Source organism: Triturus cristatus, chromosome 10 (genome assembly GCF_964204655.1).
Source record: "Triturus cristatus chromosome 10, aTriCri1.1, whole genome shotgun sequence".
Classification (NCBI taxonomy): domain Eukaryota; kingdom Metazoa; phylum Chordata; class Amphibia; order Caudata; family Salamandridae; genus Triturus; species Triturus cristatus.
Window position 1 is genome coordinate 662,094,358 of NC_140593.1, and position 17,684 is coordinate 662,112,041.

At 45.1% G+C, this 17,684-nt stretch overlaps 1 protein-coding gene across 2 annotated transcripts in view; it reads left to right on the forward strand.

The window, feature by feature from the left end:
• The window catches only part of CFAP70 (cilia and flagella associated protein 70), a 960,887-nt gene that overhangs the window by 528,832 nt on the left and 414,371 nt on the right, over window positions 1-17,684 (forward strand). For both annotated transcript variants that reach the window (XM_085628140.1, XM_085628139.1), the window contains exon 14: window positions 2,953-3,013. In XM_085628140.1, the coding sequence (XP_085484266.1) occupies window positions 2,953-3,013 (61 nt within the window). The remainder of the gene's footprint in view (window positions 1-2,952; window positions 3,014-17,684) is intronic.

Genomic DNA, 17,684 nt, shown 5'->3' on the forward strand with positions numbered 1-17,684 from the left:
CACGAGTGAAATGTCCGGCTAACTATAACATGTGTGAAACCTATGGTTTTTTCAGTGAATTTGCAAGGTTTTTTAAATGCTAATTCCTAACTATAACGTGTGTGAAACCTATGGTTTTTTCAGTGAATTTGTACGGTTTTTTAAATGCAATTTTTTTTTGGAGATTTTTGGTAAAAAATAATATCCAACCTATGTATAACATAATATATGTACTATATCCTGCATTATGGAATGGTTAATTTTTTAAAAATTAATGTTTACATACAGTTGTACATCACAGTTATTATCTTCTACAACTCTTGAAACTTTTTTTTTTTTTTATGCATTTTTTAGCCGTGCGCGTACGGTAAGCTGACGCTACGCGCTCCGTACGTCATAAGTACGGTGCGCTTACGTGATACGATGCGCGTACGGTAAGCTGACGCTACGCGCTCCGTACGTCATAAGTACAGTGCGCTTACGTGATACGTACGTGACGTACGTGTACACGCATGCGCGTTGCGCGGAAGCAACGTCGCGGTTACGCAGGGGCGTGTAATGCGCATGCGCGAGTGCGTCTTACGTACGCGCTCCGTAAGCGTCACATTTGCGCATGCGTACTTGTTTACCGTAAGCTTATGGAGCGCGCATGGTAGGTCATGTGATCCACAAAGAACACTTTTCATTGGTTGAAACTACTTTCAGTTCCAGAAACTTCCCACACCACACCCATTCCCCTCATTACTGCTTGAGATCCCCTAGGAGAAGGAGCTGAATTGACATTGAGATACAATGGCAGAGCAGCAGACCTCTTCTGAGAGTGAGCCTAGCAGCACCATCATCAGACAGAGAAGGAGGAAACAAAAGGATTCTTTTGTGTGAGAGTATTTAACTTTTCCAGAGGGGCAGAAAAGGGTCAATGCTCCATTGGTCACTTGCACACTTTGTGACCGTGTTTTATCTAGAGGAGATCCAAAGAAGAAGTATTCCTTTGGAAATCACTCTATGAAGAGACACCTTAGGGATAAACATCCCAGGACCTTTGCTCGACATACTGAAGAAAACTCTTCAGTAAGTCACCGGAGCCCAACCTCAGAAGCTCAGCCGAGTACATCATCGGCAGCTCAGCTGAGCCCTTCCTCTGAGGTGTGAGCATCACCTTCTTCTGCTCCTCTGGACATTAACCCTCGATTTCGGAGGGTTTCAATGAGGTGTACAACGTGTTGTGGTCTTATTGTTTTTGGGGAGACCAGTGTTTCCCTTATTAACAATAAGATAGACCAGCACGTTTGTAGACGCTCATAATATTCCCATTCTTTCTTTCCTCTATCCCTGTATTAACCCAACGGCTCTTTTAAGAGCCAACCTTACCTCACAATTTTTTTAATTTTTTTTTAAGCTTTCCTTTTTGAATTTTTTTTTTTGCCGTGCGCGTACGGTCCACGTAATCGCGGAATAGTTACTCGAAGTTCGCAGAATTTTTCTTACGGAATGTCTCCGTTTACGCCGTGCGCGTACGCTACGCGCATTCGGCGATTTTTCGAAAAAAAAATTAAAATTAATTTTTGCCCTTGGCGGTCCTTCTGGGACCCCCTGACAAAGGCTAGGGGGTCAGGAACTGTCCACCCTGCCCCCTTTTCACATTCTCCACCTTTGTTTTTCACCCCCTCAGACTGCGAGAGACAAAATGGCGGCCGACACTTCCTGGTTTCGACCGATTCGAATGTTTACTGAGATCTAACAACCAATCAGAATCGCACTCGTGCACGGCGGCGTGTGCGTACGGTAAGCTTACGGTACGCGCTCGGAGCGCGCCTAAAGATATATATATTGATTTAAATGCTATTTTCTCAGGAAATACTTAACAGATTTACACGAGACCTTCAAAAGGCACATCCCTGACCTGAGGGCTACCTCTCTGCCAAATTTCAAGTAATTCTGTTCAGCCGTTCGGGCTGTAGCTCGGACTAAAGGTCCTATGGAAAAATGCATGGGGAAAACGCGTTTTGGGACCCCCCCTTTTTCTCAGCCCCCACTTGACGAATCCCCCCGAGACTTTCAGGGAAGGAGCGGAACGGAGCGCCCCACCTATTTTGAGAATTTCGCGAGGATTCGTTAATCGGCGCCAAAGTTATTCCAAATAGAATGTTGCGGATTTCCTATGGAAACACGGTCCTAACTATAACTATCTACTGGCGACCGCCAGTAGATAATATATATATATATATCTTTCGCAAAATCGTCCATTTAACAGTAGGAGCACTTTATTCAGTTGGTGTCCGCGTCGAGACCAGGACAGGGTCTCGTAATGCTTGTTGTCACAAAACAAGGGCATCTGAGTGCCCGAAACGCGTCATACGGCTTTTTAAATAAACTGTTTCAGCCACCAAGTTTGGGTCCGTGACTCTCTTTTTGACGAGGAAGAAAACATGAAGTAGTCGTTTTGCTGATATATGCATATTTATTCATAGAAATCACTTTCAATGATGCAGAGTAAAAGATTTTGCCAATGTAAAATCACTCTTGATGTACTTTGTGATGTAATGTGACTCCCGGTGGCATGGTATGTGTAGTGACAACTAACAGTCATGAAACACGTATGAGTTAAATAGCTGAGTGCTGGGGTTTTTCGCCATTGTGCAAAATTATGTTTTCCTATAGGTAAGGAAAGTAATGCTGGCCACTCCTGATCATTGCAGTGTCATCCACTGTCTCTGCTCAGGTTTGTGCTACCTTCTGATATGTAAGAAAAGAATGTTATTTTCCCTGCTGGTAAGCCCTTCAAATAAGCTGCATGCATTTAAATCTACCTTTGTTGTATCCTCCTGGTTTGTAAGCTCTTTACCTGTACTCTGCATCTACCAAATTAACCCTGTCTGCGTTAACACAAGACATTACTTAGATGCCTTAAAGAGAACACGACCATCATGCATTAATCAGTGCTCTTCAGCATCTCCTTTCTTAATCTTACAGAGTCAATGAGCTTATACCTCCACGACCACAACTGACGCGTCGTTCTGCAGGAGCCAAGAAGGTAAGAACATTTATCACACAGGCTCTCCCCTACCCTATTGCGGTGCTGTGCTCATACTGCTACAGAGCATGGCAGGATTCACTGGTGAGAATTCAGTACCAAACTGCTCCACAAAATGATTTGCTCAGCAGATGTTGTAAGGTTGAGGAAGCATCATAAGTTGTGTGCAGTGTAAGCTGCCACAACAACTGATTGAAATGTGGGTTTTAAAATTTTAGGCAAATGTTTTTCTTCACCTTAACCCGTACCTCACCTGGTTAGGCATTTGTTTTAATACAACTGAGGTTCATTTGCTTGGAGTTTCTAGATATAGGAAAAGGTTTGAAGATGTCTCCTTGGCTCCTGGTTGCTTTTGAAATATCCACAAGGAACCTAGATATGTTGTTCCTATTTAACAAAAGGCCCACATGTATGATTTTTCTACAATTTATTATTTGAAGTTGGTAACCATTGATACAGTACACATTCTTGTATTTTGGTTTTGATTTTGGCATTTGGAGCTGAGAACTCATTGATATTTGCCCCATAAAACTTTTGCTATGCAGGTATATGCCTTTTCCTTTGAATATCCATGTAGAGTTTATCACTATTATAAAGAATTTCTCGGAGATCCTTAGTTTATTCAAGTTGTTTTAGACGTTCATATGGCACAGCTCGTATCTTTACCAGTACCGCTTTGCCAAATAAGTATCCCACCTACATCAAGGTAAGAATTGAGCATGCTAGGTATGTTGATTGAATTTTTTTGACTTGGAAACAACCCCTCTCTTCACAAAACGACTAACAGCAATTCAACATTTATTAGAGAAACATACTAGGTTTGTGCCTCAATTTAGAAAACACTGCCTGCCAGGCAATCAGCATTTTTCATATCAACTACTGTATTTTAATATGCATGCATCAGCAACTTTGATATCAGTCACCAAATAATCAGACACAAAATAGTCAGAATTATGTTGGGCATCAGGAAATTACAATATCTCTCAGTGACACCATATCACCTCCAGTGGCTACCAATCTAAACCTGAGCCTCAGGACATTTGCCGCCACCGTATACAAAGCAGCTCCCAGAACTTGCATGAAAGCTCTCTATCTTTCAATTTCAATGATCTTCCCGGGCAACAATGGCAAATCTGAGCCACCATGAAAAAGTAGTGTGCAGTAGGACTTAAGAGGAAGTTTAATTTCTTGGGTCGGCAAGCAAAAAAGTCCTTGATTACGAGTTAGGCTAATTCTATGTGGACAGTCCCAGTGGCCAGAATTATTGTTAACAAACAGTATCTCCACATGGAATTCCACCAATTTGAGCTAGAGCCTTGATATGGGGAATGACTGTGTAAACATAGATTTACTGTTGAATTGAACGATGCATGAGGAGAAAGTATGTAATAGTAAAAGATTAATTTGATGCTTGTCTGTGTGTGTATGTTCCTAATGATAATTTGGTTTGGCTCCTAGTTATATGTGCTTTGCCCAACTTTATTACAAGTACATAGTCAATGAAGCTGTCAACAGAAATTAGAAGATTTAGAAAGAGTACCGCACTTTTATAGCCTCTATCTCTCAATCCAAATGGACTAATGGAAATTGCTAGTACATTTTTCCACTTTCTACTGATGTTCTGCATGAGTAGATGTAGAGTTTTATGCCTGCAGCGGATGAGTCCAGTTTTTACATGGACAGGCTTCTCCTACGTTCACACACTACACTCATGCTCATTGGATCCCAGTTTACGCTAGGGCGTACCTGCCTTTGCTTCTCGACAAACATTTGAGCCCTAAGAATAGACTCTTTGGGGCATATTCTCAAGAACGTGTGATAATAATCGCAAAAGTTACTTAACGCAACCTACAACATCGCAGTCAATCATGGGTATTTTACGCCGTGTTAACCAAGTATTCACAACACGGTAGTACCATGCGATAGACATCAGATAACGCGTCAACTGACCGAGTTAAAATCAACGCCACGCCACAAAAATGCGAAACACGAACGCAAAAAAAGCTGCGATGAGGCCAAGCACGATATAAAGCTGCGAAAACCAGCCACAGGCCTGCAAATCCCACACGTCTGGTGGGAAAATGCACTATAAAAGCAGAACAAGAAAAATACACCAGAAACAAACCCTGAACGAGCGCAGAGGCCAACGCAAACACCACAAGCCCCACAGACCACTAGCAAGGTACAACGGGGTCGGTCGAAGGCCAGGCAGAAGAGGGAGGGGAAGACGGGGTGCAGTCCGCAGCAACACAAAACCAGCATCACAGAGGTGACAGAACACTACCAGCAACTGTCCCACAATCAGACTACCTGAAATGCAGCCGGAGTGTCGAGGAGGAGAATGGATGAGGCCAAGAGGCGCTGGCATGACCTGGAAACCTAAACCAGGCACAAACCGGCTGCAAACAGGAAGGCAGCAACGGTAACAGAAGGTGGGAGTCCTGCGCCACAAGAGGAGCAGGAGGAAATGGAGGCCAGTCATCAGTGTGGAGACGGTGCAAGGAGGGGGGAGTACGGACACAGCTCGAGAGGACCTGACACAACAACAACAGGGTGAGGAACAGACAGGGACCGGGGGTACGGGGGGAGATGGGTACAATGGCACACATGCACAATCAAGTATAGCACATTGCACACCCAGAATGACAGTGGATCATGTCCCTCATCCCCATGGCACACTGCAGCACACACACATAGCAATCACAGCATCTTCATTTTATCTGCTACTGTAGATGTACTAGCATACTTAACAGGTAAATAACTCTTTGCAGCAAAGTCAGTGATCTTCATGGTCTGAGTTCGGGTTCCGGAAATGTAAAGAAGCTAGTCTTTTCTGATGGATACATCTGCCAGTGGATTCCTCACCTTGTGAATATCCCCTGCGCCAGCAACATTCGGAAACTTTTGTAGCAGTCCACGCCGATGAGGTCGAAGACGACGTCACAGAGACACGGCTCCACTCGCGACTCCGCTGACGTCACCGGCTCCATAAGAAGACCTCGTCGGCGTGATGACGTCAGTTCCCTTTTTTCCGCGCCGTCGACGCCAACGGATTTCAGGAATCTCTATCTGTAGCTATTCTGTTACTTTGTTTTCTACTGCTTCTCTTTGTCTTCTTCTGTAGAAATGTCGACGAAGAAGTCAGGATTTAAACCCTGTCATGAGTGTGGGAAGCATATGTCCATTACGGATCCACATGACGACTGCGTATGGTGCCTGTCATCGGACCATGATGTCGAGGGATGTTCTTGCTGCCGCAAGATGAGTTCCAAGGTTCTCAAGGTGAGGGAGGCAAAGCTTTTAATCACAAGGATGAAGAAAGAGAAAAGAGGCCGGAGAAAATCGAGGTCGAGGTCAAGATTGAGGTCGAGGTCGGCGTCGAAGTCGACTTCGGGGCATGCTTCCAAATCCAGGAAGCACAAGAAGAAGAGGAGGCATTCCTCTCGGCGTCACTCAGATAAGAATGAGGCTCCGAGATCGACGTCACCCTCCCGACGCCGAAAGGACTTTGTGTCTCCCTCGCCCGTTCCGGATTCACCTGTTGGCCTGTCTTCACCTGTGGCTTCACCCGAACATTCTCCGGCTCCATCTCCGATGCCGGCTCCATCTCCGATGTCGGCTCCATCTCCGGCTTCGTCCCCATCTCAGATTGAGGAGCTTCCAGTTCCGGGTGAGCCTTCGGCCCCGCAGATTCCACTGTCGGCGCCGGTCGGCCTGAGTCCGGTGATGCCTGAACAGTATCCTGCGTTCCCAGGACCAGGTCAGGACCCCACGCATTATCTTAATGCAAAGTATGGCGTCTTCTCCAGAGCCATGTACCCCTCTGGTGCACCTTCGGGTCCTATGGGTCCTATGGCTTTCAGTTTGGGAGTCCCTCAAGCCTATCCTCAGGCTCCCTTCATGCCATTTTTTCCGGTGACGCCGTCTTGGCATCTACCGACGCGGAGGACTTCGACGCCGCTCCCTTCTTTACCGGCGCCGACACGACCTCACTCGACGCCGCTTGCTCCTGTGGATCCGCATTCGACGCCGCTCCCTTCTTCACCGGCGCCGACTCGACCTTGCTCGATGCCGGCTGCTCCTGTGGATCCGCGCTCGATGCCGGCAACGTCGGATTCGATCACGGCGCCGCCGAACCCGGTTGTGAGAATTAGATCTAGGAGGGAGGCTCAGAGGATACTGGATGAGCAAAGTTACCTTATGGAGGAGATAGAAGAAGGGGGACTCATGGAGTCGGACGATGTTTTTGAGGAGTTGAAGGAGGCTAGTGGCCTGGACTTGTCACGCGAATGGGAGATTTCTCCTCCTTCTGATGTCCCTTCGAAGGATGTGGCGCCATACCATGCCGTTATAAGAAAAGCGGCTGAACTTTTAGATCTGCAGCTACCGTCTGCTGAGTTCAAGCCGAACATTTTAACGGAAGTTCTGCACTCTCCTTCTGCTGTTTCTGAACCTCTGCTTCCTTTTAACAATGCCATCTTAGAGCCAGTGATGGAGGTGTGGCGTAAGCTCTTTTCTGCTCTGGCAGTTTCAAAAGTCGTAGCCAGGAGGTATTGGGCAGCTCCGGGAGACCCGGAATTTTTAACATCTCACCCGTCTTCTGAGAGTCTGGTTGTTCAGGCTGCATGTTCAAGGAAATCTTTGGGTTCATTTCCCCAGGTCCCGAGTGATAGGGATGCAAAAAAGCTGGATCAATCGCCAAGAAGGTCTTTTCTTCGGCCAGCATGGCTCTTAAATCAACTAATGCTACCTGTCTCTTGGGACGTTATGTACATGCTCTCATGGACTCAGCCAAACAACTAACCCCAAAGCTATCAGATGAGGATAGGGTTGGTTTTAATGAGATCCTTTCGGATGCCCAGGCTGCGGCGCGTCAGGTGATCCAGAGTGGATTGGACACTGCTGACTCTATGGCAAGAGTCATGGGATCATCTGTTGCCACTAGGAGAGGTGTGTGGCTGAAATTATTGGAATTTTCCCCTGATGTCCGGTCAACGTTCTTGGACTTGCCTTTTGATGGCTCTCGTCTTTTTGGCAAGAAAGCGGATGCTGCGCTGGAAAGATTTAAGGAGAGTAAGGCCACGGCTAAATCTTTGGGCTTTCAAACTCAGCCAAGGGGCTCTTTCAAGAGGTACAAGGGCTTCGGAAGGTCTACCTTTCGTTCATACGGACAGCCACAGCGGCAAAAGCAGCAGCAGCAGCAGAGCACTCTGTATAAGGGGTACAGAGGCAGAATCAGGGGTCGCACTTGTGGCCGACAGCTCTCCTCCTCCTCCTCTTCCTCTTCTTCAGCCCCTCCCACCACCGCAAAGCAGCCCTAGATCCACCATTCTGGATCATGTTGGTCCTGTGGGGGGGGGGGTGGCTTACCAATTTTCTACAAGATTGGGAATCGGTTACTACAGACCTTTGGGTTCTAGATCTTGTAGGAAATGGGTATGCCCTTCCCTTTTGGGAATTCCCTCCAAATTATCCTCCATGTCAAGGGGTTTGCTCAGAGAACCACCGTATTCTCCTACAGGAGGAAGTCCAGAAGTTACTAGAGAAAGGTGCGATAGAGGTGGTTCCAGAGCAGGAGTGGGGTCAGGGATGCTACCTCCGGTATTTTCTGATTCCGAAAAAGGACGGCAGATTGCGTCCGATATTGGACCTCAGGATCTTGAATCTTTATCTGAAGCAAGAGAAGTTCAAGATGCTCACCCTTGCGCAGGTTCTTCAAGCGCTGAATCAGGAGGACTGGATGGTGTCGATCGACTTGCAGGATGCGTATTTTCACATCCCCATCCTGAAGTCTCACAGGAAGTATCTCCGGTTTACGGTAGGGTCGCAGCATTATCAGTTTGCGGTCCTTCCGTTTGGTCTTACTACTGCACCTCGAGTCTTCACGAAGGTGATGGCAGTGGTGGCAGCGCATCTCAGAAAGTCGGAGATTTCAGTTTTCCCCTATCTGGACGACTGGCTGATCAAAGCAGAGTCGCCAGAGAAGGTGCTTCATCATCTGCAGGATACAATTCGGCTGTTGTACAAATTGGGTTTCTCGATAAACGTGCCCAAATCTCACCTGGTGCCCTCTCAGCGCAACCTGTTCATAGGTGCAGTACTGGACACTACTGTGTGTCGGGCATTCCAACCTCCACAGAGGATTCTCGACATACAGGAATTGATTCCTTTATTTTACAATGGAGCGGTCGTTCCAGTCCTGAAGGTCCTTCGCCTGCTCGGTCTGTTTGCTTCCTGCATTCTGTTGGTCAACCATGCACGCTAGCACATGAGGGCGCTCCAGTGGTGCCTCCGCAGGCAGTGGTATCAGCACAAAGGAGATCTCAGAGAGTCTGTGAGGATCTCCAGAGAAGCTGCGGCGGATCTGTCTTGGTGGAGCGTGGAGGGCAATCTGTTTCAAGGAAAGCCCTTTCATCTACCTCCATCGGTGGCCACAGTAATAACGGATGCATCCACTTTAGGGTGGGGTGCTCATCTGGGGGATCTGGAGATCAAGGGTCTTTGGTCTCCTGAGGAAAGGTTGCTTCATATCAATCTTCTGGAATTGCGGGCGATACGTTTGGCGCTCAAGGCCTTCCTCCCGTCCCTTCGCGGTCAGTCGGTTCAAGTCCTGACGGACAACACTACCGCGATGTGGTATGTCAACAAGCAGGGAGGAGTGGGGTCTCATTGTCTCTGCAGAGAGGCTCTGCGTCTCTGGTCCGGGGCTCAGGATCATCAGATTTGTCTGATGGCAAATCATCTGGCCGGGGTTCTGAACGTACGTGCAGACAGTCTCAGTCGGCAGTTTTCCGCCGACCACGAGAGGAGGCTTCATCCGGAGGTGGTTCGCCCCGTCTTTCGGATATGGGGAACTCCTCGGTTGGACCTGTTTGCCACTCACGAGAACGCTCACTGCCCGTCATTCTGCAGTCTCCAGTATCCGTTGCAGGGAGCTTTGGGGGACGCGTTTCAGTTGAGGTGGGACTCACATCTCCTTTACGCGTTTCCTCCCATACCCTTGATTTCTCGGGTGCTGAGGAAGATTCGCCAAGACCGGGCCCAAGTCATATTGATCGCCCGGATTGGCCAAGAAGGGTGTGGTATACAGATCTTCTCCACCTCTCCTCGTGCCCTCCGCTCCGTCTCCCTCTGAGGGCAGACCTCCTCTAGCAGTCGGAGGGGCAGGTTCTACACCCCCACCTCCAGAGCTTACACCTTCATGCCTGGAGATTGAACGGGGCAACCTGAATTCTTTTTCTCTCCCGCCAGATGTGGTAGATGTAATTTTGTCTGCCAGACGTCATTCCACCAAATCTATCTATTCCTATAGGTGGTCTAAATTTGTTCTCTGGTGTGGAGAGAAGTCAATTGATCCTTTGAGGGCTCGTTTATCTGACATTCTGCAGTTTGCCCTTTCTCTTGCTCAGCATGGCTTTGCTGTGGCCACTGTAAAGGGATACTTATCGGCTTTCCTTTGCTTGCCGGATTAGCCGTCTTTGTTCAAATCACCTATTGTTTTACGATTTCTGAAAGGCCTTACAAACAATTTTCCTCCTACTCCTTTTATTGTGCCTCAATGGGACTTAAAACTTGTCTTAACTTATCTGATGGGTTCTCCCTTCGAGCCCTTGCACAAGTGTCCCTTGAGGTTGTTGTCTTTCAAGACGGTTTTTCTCATTGCGATCACCTCGGCAAGGAGGGTAAGTGAGCTTCAAGCTCTGAGTTCAAAACCCCCGTTCTTGACCATTCATGCTGAAAGAATGGTACTCAGGACCAGGGCTGCTTTTCTGCCAAAGGTGGTAACTCCTTTCCATCTGGGGCAGTCCATTACCCTTCCTAACTTCTATCCTCTCCCTCACCCTTCCAAGGAGGAGGAGAGCCTTCACCGCTTGGACCCTAAGAGGGCGGTGAGTTTCTACCTTGACAGGACAAAAGACTTTCGAGTTGATGACCAGCTCTTCGTGGGCTTTGTTGGCTGCAGGAAAGGCAGAGCGGTGCACAAGCGCACCCTTTCCAGATGGATTGTCTTTTGCATCAAGATATGCTACTCTTTGGCTGGTAAGGAACCTCCAGAGGGTTTAAGGGCTCATTCCACTAGAGCTAAGTCTTCCACTTCTGCTTTGTCTAGGGGTGTTCCTGTGGAGGACATTTGTAGGGCGGCAACTTGGGCCTCCCTTCACACTTTCGCAAAGCATTACTGCTTGGATACCGAGGTGAGGAGGGACGGACATTTTGCTTGTTCCGTCCTTCAGGACTTTTTGGTATAGAAGGGTGAACACCCTCCTCCGGGAGTGGGACTGCTGTGGTAATCTTTTCACAAGGTGAGGAATCCACTGGCAGATGTATCCATCAGAAGAACAAGTTACTTACCTTCGGTAACGCTTTTTCTGGTGGATACAGTATCTGCCTGTGGATTCCTCAATGACCCACTAGCCTCCCCGTTGTCCACCCTTGTATACCTACAATTCTGATGATGGTGTTTCAAAATGTATTTGTTACTGTCTAAGGCATTGTGTTATTTCTTTTGCCTGTCTATTTATTCTCCACACTGTGTGTGTTGCTTTTATATTATGTACTGTGTATACTGTGTATATATTGCTGTCAGTCCGTCCGTGTGCCTCGAAGGCACGGAAAAAAAGGGCGGAACTGATGTCATCACGCCGACGAGGTCTTCTTATGGAGCCGGTGACGTCAGCGGAGTCGCAAGCGGAGCCGTGTCTCTGTGACTTCGTCTTCGATCTCATCGGCGTGGACTGCTACAAAAGTTTCCGAATGTTGCTGGCGCAGGGGATATTCACAAGGTGAGGAATCCACAGGCAGATACTGTATCCAACAGAAAAAGCGTTACCGAAGGTAAGTAACTTGTTCAACAGACTCAAGAGGATATTCAACACGTTTTTCAGGGTCTTTCCCATTTTAGGCAAAACAGAGTTAATTGCTGGGTCAGCCTCTGGAGACACAGCCAGTTTGTGTGGTAGGATAATCCTAGGACGTTCAGCCCAGAATTAACTCATATTCACTTTGTCCATAGGTTTCCTTATCCAGTGGGCTATAAATTGTGAAATTTAGGAAAAAGGAACTCATTCCCCAGATCTGCGACTGTTGTGTGTAGATTTAGATTCCGTATATAGGTTTCACGATTTATGCCCTTATATAGGTACAATTCATATTGCCCTTATTTAGGCATAGAAAATCCAGCCCTTATTTAGGCATTGTCCATGCTAACCAAATACAGGCATGGTCTCCTACATCCGTCCATCCATGTCACAACGAGTTCTTGGAAAACCAGACACTTAAGACTTTAGGAATTTCCCTTGCTTGGATATTGATTTTTGCAAGAACTCATTTAGTATGCATGAACATCTATTCCTTAGGGGTTCATTCATGACGTTCCGATGCCCGACTTTTACTTCAGTACAGGCATTCCTAAACACCTTCAAGGTATAAATATACCTGCACTTGCCCTGGCAAACCACGGTTCCGGTACGGTCCAGCTCGACTGCCTACTTGCGGTTCGCCACAGCAAGTTCGGAAGGAGATCGAGTCCCAGCCTGATGCACTGACCAGACGCTGTCATCCTCCTTGCAGAGAATCCAGCTCCAGTGTTTCTGACTCCCCTTGCGGGGTGTTAGATATCGAGTCCCGGAAAGAGATTCCACCCTCGCACATTCTAAGGTATGGAGCAGACTAGAACTTAGAGAAACTTTTGACAACTCTTGGCAAAACTATAGCTATAGCTAGCTATACTTTAGAAAACAACACCTACTTCTTACCTCGTACTACACTTAGGTTAGGTACACTGGGGTAGAACTATTTAGAAGCATCAGATGAGTATTCACATTTTTAGCCTGTGTTATTTATGTATGTATTTTATAAATATATGTCATAGCTACAAACCATACTATTGCAGTATTATTTTATCTTACTGCTAACTCTGTACATATTTTACTTCACAGCCTGTCTTACGATTGTAGCAGTTCATATCTCTTGCATGAGAAATAAGACCCTTTTTATTGAAATGCCCGTCTCTCTATTTCTGTGCAACTCTGTAGAAACAAAGCATGCACGATTGACTGAGTGAAACTGTTATCTATTGTTTCCACGGTTCTTAAATTGTTGATGCGGTTGTCAGAAACTAATCCCTTCTTGTATATTCGAGAAGTTTCTAGTGACCTCTGAGTTAGCTGGCACACACAAGTAATTAAATTTAATGTACTCGATAGAGACATACTGAGTAATTAAGTTTAATGTACTCAATAGAGACATACTGACCTCAGTCCTATGTCAAATCTATAGTGTATATTATTCTAATGCGCAGAGCCTATCAGGGATATAGGAACTACACTACAGGACGTGCACTTATCTCTTGAACACATGCAAAATCCTTCTGCTACAAGACCAAGCATATCCCTGAAAGTGCAGAAGTTACCTATATCTTCATCATCTTTGTTTTGTAGATGACCAGTAGGAGAGGACATCATGTCCATTTCTGATAGACCCAGAACTATAGCTATTTTGCCTGACTTCAGTCTTGAAAAGGGATCCCCCAGAAAAGTGACATTCCTAGATTTTTAACAGGTTATAATCTGGATTCTGAACTTGTGAAGAAGATGGTCTAACCTCCTCCTAATAAGTTTAAGGTGCTGCAGCACTTCTTTTCCTCAAAGAGGAATCTTTGCTACCAGAATGTGTGTAAACATGCCCCTGGGAATTATGTTTCATCCCTAGAACAAGGGGATAGATGATCTATCAATTTACTGACGAAAGCTGCAATGGAATGGCTTGCGGCATGACTTGAACGATGCAGTCCCCACTGCCTGAATGACCCCTTGGACCGTCATTTGCTTCCTCATTGATAGACTCCTGTCTTTCATGACATTCCAGGCCATCCTGAACTGCTGAGGAATTAGATTCACCTTGGTCTGGGCTGCGTGGATGTTTATTCATGGAAAGACTTCTTGAGCTGTTTTTTGTCAAGGCTATCCATATGGTGCCTGTTAAGGCAAATTTGAAAATGGTGAGCATCTAAAACTCCCAAGAAATAGGAGGGTTCAAACTATTAGAATGAAATTGGTTACTTTCTTCTATTCTTTTATTTTTTTTAATATCTGATGAAGAATATAAAACAACCTGAAGATATATCTGCTACTTGTAATTCCCCAAACTAAAGAAAAGAGCATGTACTAAATAGACAAACGTAAAAATAAAAAAAGTCTCTGCTCTCTAATGTAAGGCAGTAACTTGGTTAATTTATGAAACTGCTGAAAGTCATGCATGCTTAAATTTCGTAAGTGGAGACTGGAGACAGAAATACTGCTTTGACATGGTGGACTCGGAGAGGTTTTTGTTGCTATTGGTGTATCAAGGGCTCTTCATATTACCTTTGTTCTAGAATAATGCTTAAATCATGCTAACTTACAGGTTCTTAGTATAATGTATTTTGTATTTTTTATATGATTTTTCTTGCTTTTATAGTCCTTGGACCGAAATAAAGTGTATGACTGACTAACTGGTCACTAATTTTACACAGACATACAGTTTAGGTGATACAACTGTATTGCACCAAACCGATATATTTTAGAAATCATGAATTAGCAAACATTTTTCATTTGCTCATAACTAAGTAAACAATCTTGATTTGTTTTGATCTTAATAAAATCTTTGTTTACATCACACTTCAGATTTACAAAAAATTGCTTCAGTTGTGTGATGTAAAAACATGACATCCCTCCCCTTCCCATGCACACTCTCTGTACCCCTTAGAGATTGTTACATAGTTCCCTTTACAAAATCCTTTCACTTTGAAGGCAGAGAAAGAAAAGTAAATGTCCATGTTAAAAGAATAAGCAGGGATTTGTCAGAAGGCAGTGCCTGACATTTGACCTCTGTCTTTTAATGCACAACAAATGTGACAAGATAAAAACAAAATGTAAAGGTATATTTATTGCTCATTCTCCTTCAGACTTCCAGCACATATATTGTGGGGATGCTGCAGCACCCCTGCAACCCTACTTTCTGCAACTAAGCACCGGTCATGCGTTGCAGGTGAGCGTTATGTACGCTTTTCAATAAATACATTTAAATAATTGAAACATAACAAAAAGCCTGGCTCAGCTGTTCCAACCTTAATAAAAGGCCTGTATCTCTTTGGAGTTTGACCATGTCACAAATTTATCAGACAGTTGTCGGACCTGGCACTCTTGGCAGGCTCATCCCCAAAATCTTTGCCTTTAGCCTCCTATTTTCTGAATCCATTTTCATTGTCTTTTAGAACTCTGTACACTTTACCACTGTTAACCAGTGCTAAAGTGCTTGTGCTCTCTTCTTTAAACATGGTAAAATTGGCTTACACCCAAATGCTCATTTAGTTTACTTGGTAGACCCTGGTAAAGTGGTGCTACGTGTACATAGGACCTATGAATTAAATGCTGCTAGTGAGCCTGCAGCTCTAATTGTGCCACCCACTTAAGTAGTCTTGTAAAAATGTCTCAGAACTGCCATTGCAGTCTGGGTGTGCAGTTTTGAACTGCAATTTTGACCAGGCAAAATAAAACTTTTCACAGGCCTAAACCTTCCTTTTTAATACATAGAAATCATTCCTAGGGAATGCCCTAAACGGCCACTAGAGCAGGGTGCCTTGTATTTAAAAAGTTGGACATACACTTTTAAAATGTCCTGGTAGTGATAAACTATCAAATTTATAATACTAATATTAATAATAAATACATTTTGTTCAGGTGCAATCGCAGCCATAAAAGACGAAAAAAAAACATTATTACTGATCCAGTTAAAAGTTAAGATAAAAACGCAACTCCTGGTCACGAGTAATTAAAAGAGAAAGAAAAACAGTGCAAGGACACAAAAAGCCATTCAACAATCAATCGGGTCTAGAGAGTCTTGATCCATAGACGGCCTGCAAGAAATTTGGCATTGCACAAAGTGTGAGATCATTAGGCAAAAGCTGCAAGTACATAAGCGCAACTCGGGCTTGCCTTAACTTCATGGATTTTAAAAGGTCCCGAAGAAACTGCCTCCTTGGGTAGCTAAAATATTGACATGAAAGGACGAAATGTAACATGTCCTGTGGAGACCTAGAGTTGCAGCCACAGGCTCCTCTCACATTTGGGGGAACAAAACCAGACGGGGATGCCAGGAGATGGTGAAGCAGATTGAACCTAAAACGGTTTACTAAAAACCTGTTGGTTACGCTTGTGAGGATAGAGAGATAGTTTTCCCTGTCCTGGACTGACTTTAACAAGGCATGCCCCCTCACTGTTGGTTTCAGAAGTTCTGTGTTTTCACAGAGGCGTATTTAAAGAACAATTATTTTATCGTTTTAAAGACCTGAGGCCTTACTGAGTCAAATGTAAGAAAAATATTTGCCCTACCTAGAAACATACCGTAACCAGGGGATTTGATGAGCATGCTCTAGTGACAGGCAGTCTGATATGATGAGGCGGTTTAGATCCTTATCCTCCCTGGGCCATATACTTACCCAACACAGTAGAGGATCAACTGCCATCTGATCAGCTAAATAGTTAATGCCAAGTTCTTTGTGTACGGTGAAGGAGGGAGTGCTTTGAGGAAATTTCAGAATTTGTCGCAAAAACGTATTTTAGGCCACCTGTATCTTATGTGCTGAAGTATACCCCCAGACCTCACTACCATATAAAGCCTTTGAGATGCATATAGACTGGTACAACTTTAAAATCACATCTGGTGACCAAGATCCCCGTCTATGGGCATAGCTGGCATTAGACCCTATAGATTTATTCAAGTCACCCAGCTTCCCTCCAGCAATGATTTCCAGTTTAATTTTTCATCAAATAGGATTCCCAGATAATTATAAACTATCAAACTTGTTTTTCACTACTACAAGGCCTACCTCTCCCATAGGATAACATTGGGTTACCTAATTACATTTTTTAAGTAATAACTCTTGATTGGGAGCAGGTAAGAAAGTCATGTTTGGTGTCTGAAGAAGAGCAACTTATAACCCTCTTTAATGGTAAAGTCGGTTTTGAGTTACAATTCTGAAAATTATACTTTTATAAGGTTGGCATTTTCTTGTCTTAACAATTTGGTACCTGCAGCTTGTTCCGGGGTCATATAACCAGGTGTAGTTGGCAGTTGGCCTTTGTGTATCCCTCCCAGACAGTATTACAATAGATGGTGTGGTTGTTGGCAAGATGACCCATCCTGGCTTAATGAGGGGGCAGAGCTGTCACCTACCACACTTGCACTCAAAGGCAATGGTCCAGTACACTTAGAAAGGACTTCACACTAGCTTATTGTGCCCCCAGACAGACTGGGATCAGGGTAGCAGTGCAGTAAATTCCAAACAACTCTGAAGGGGGAAACTACAGGAGCTTCTTCCACTTTAAAGTGGGCACCAGGTATAAATATTGGATTCTCAGACCCAGCTCTTCAGATCACCTCTAGACCTCATTTCCCGCCCTCTTATGGAGATCTGCAATACTGCTTTTTCGACAGGCCAATTTCCAAGTATATGGAAGAACGCTGTCATAAAACCCCTCCTGAAAAAACCTTCCTTAGATCCCACAGCTGTTGTAAGCTACAGACCGATCGCGTGCCTGCCCTTTCCTGCCAAAGTATGCGAATACCTGATGAATAGACAGCTCTCAGAGTTCGTCGAGACTCACCAGCTTCTCGACGATACGCAGTTTGG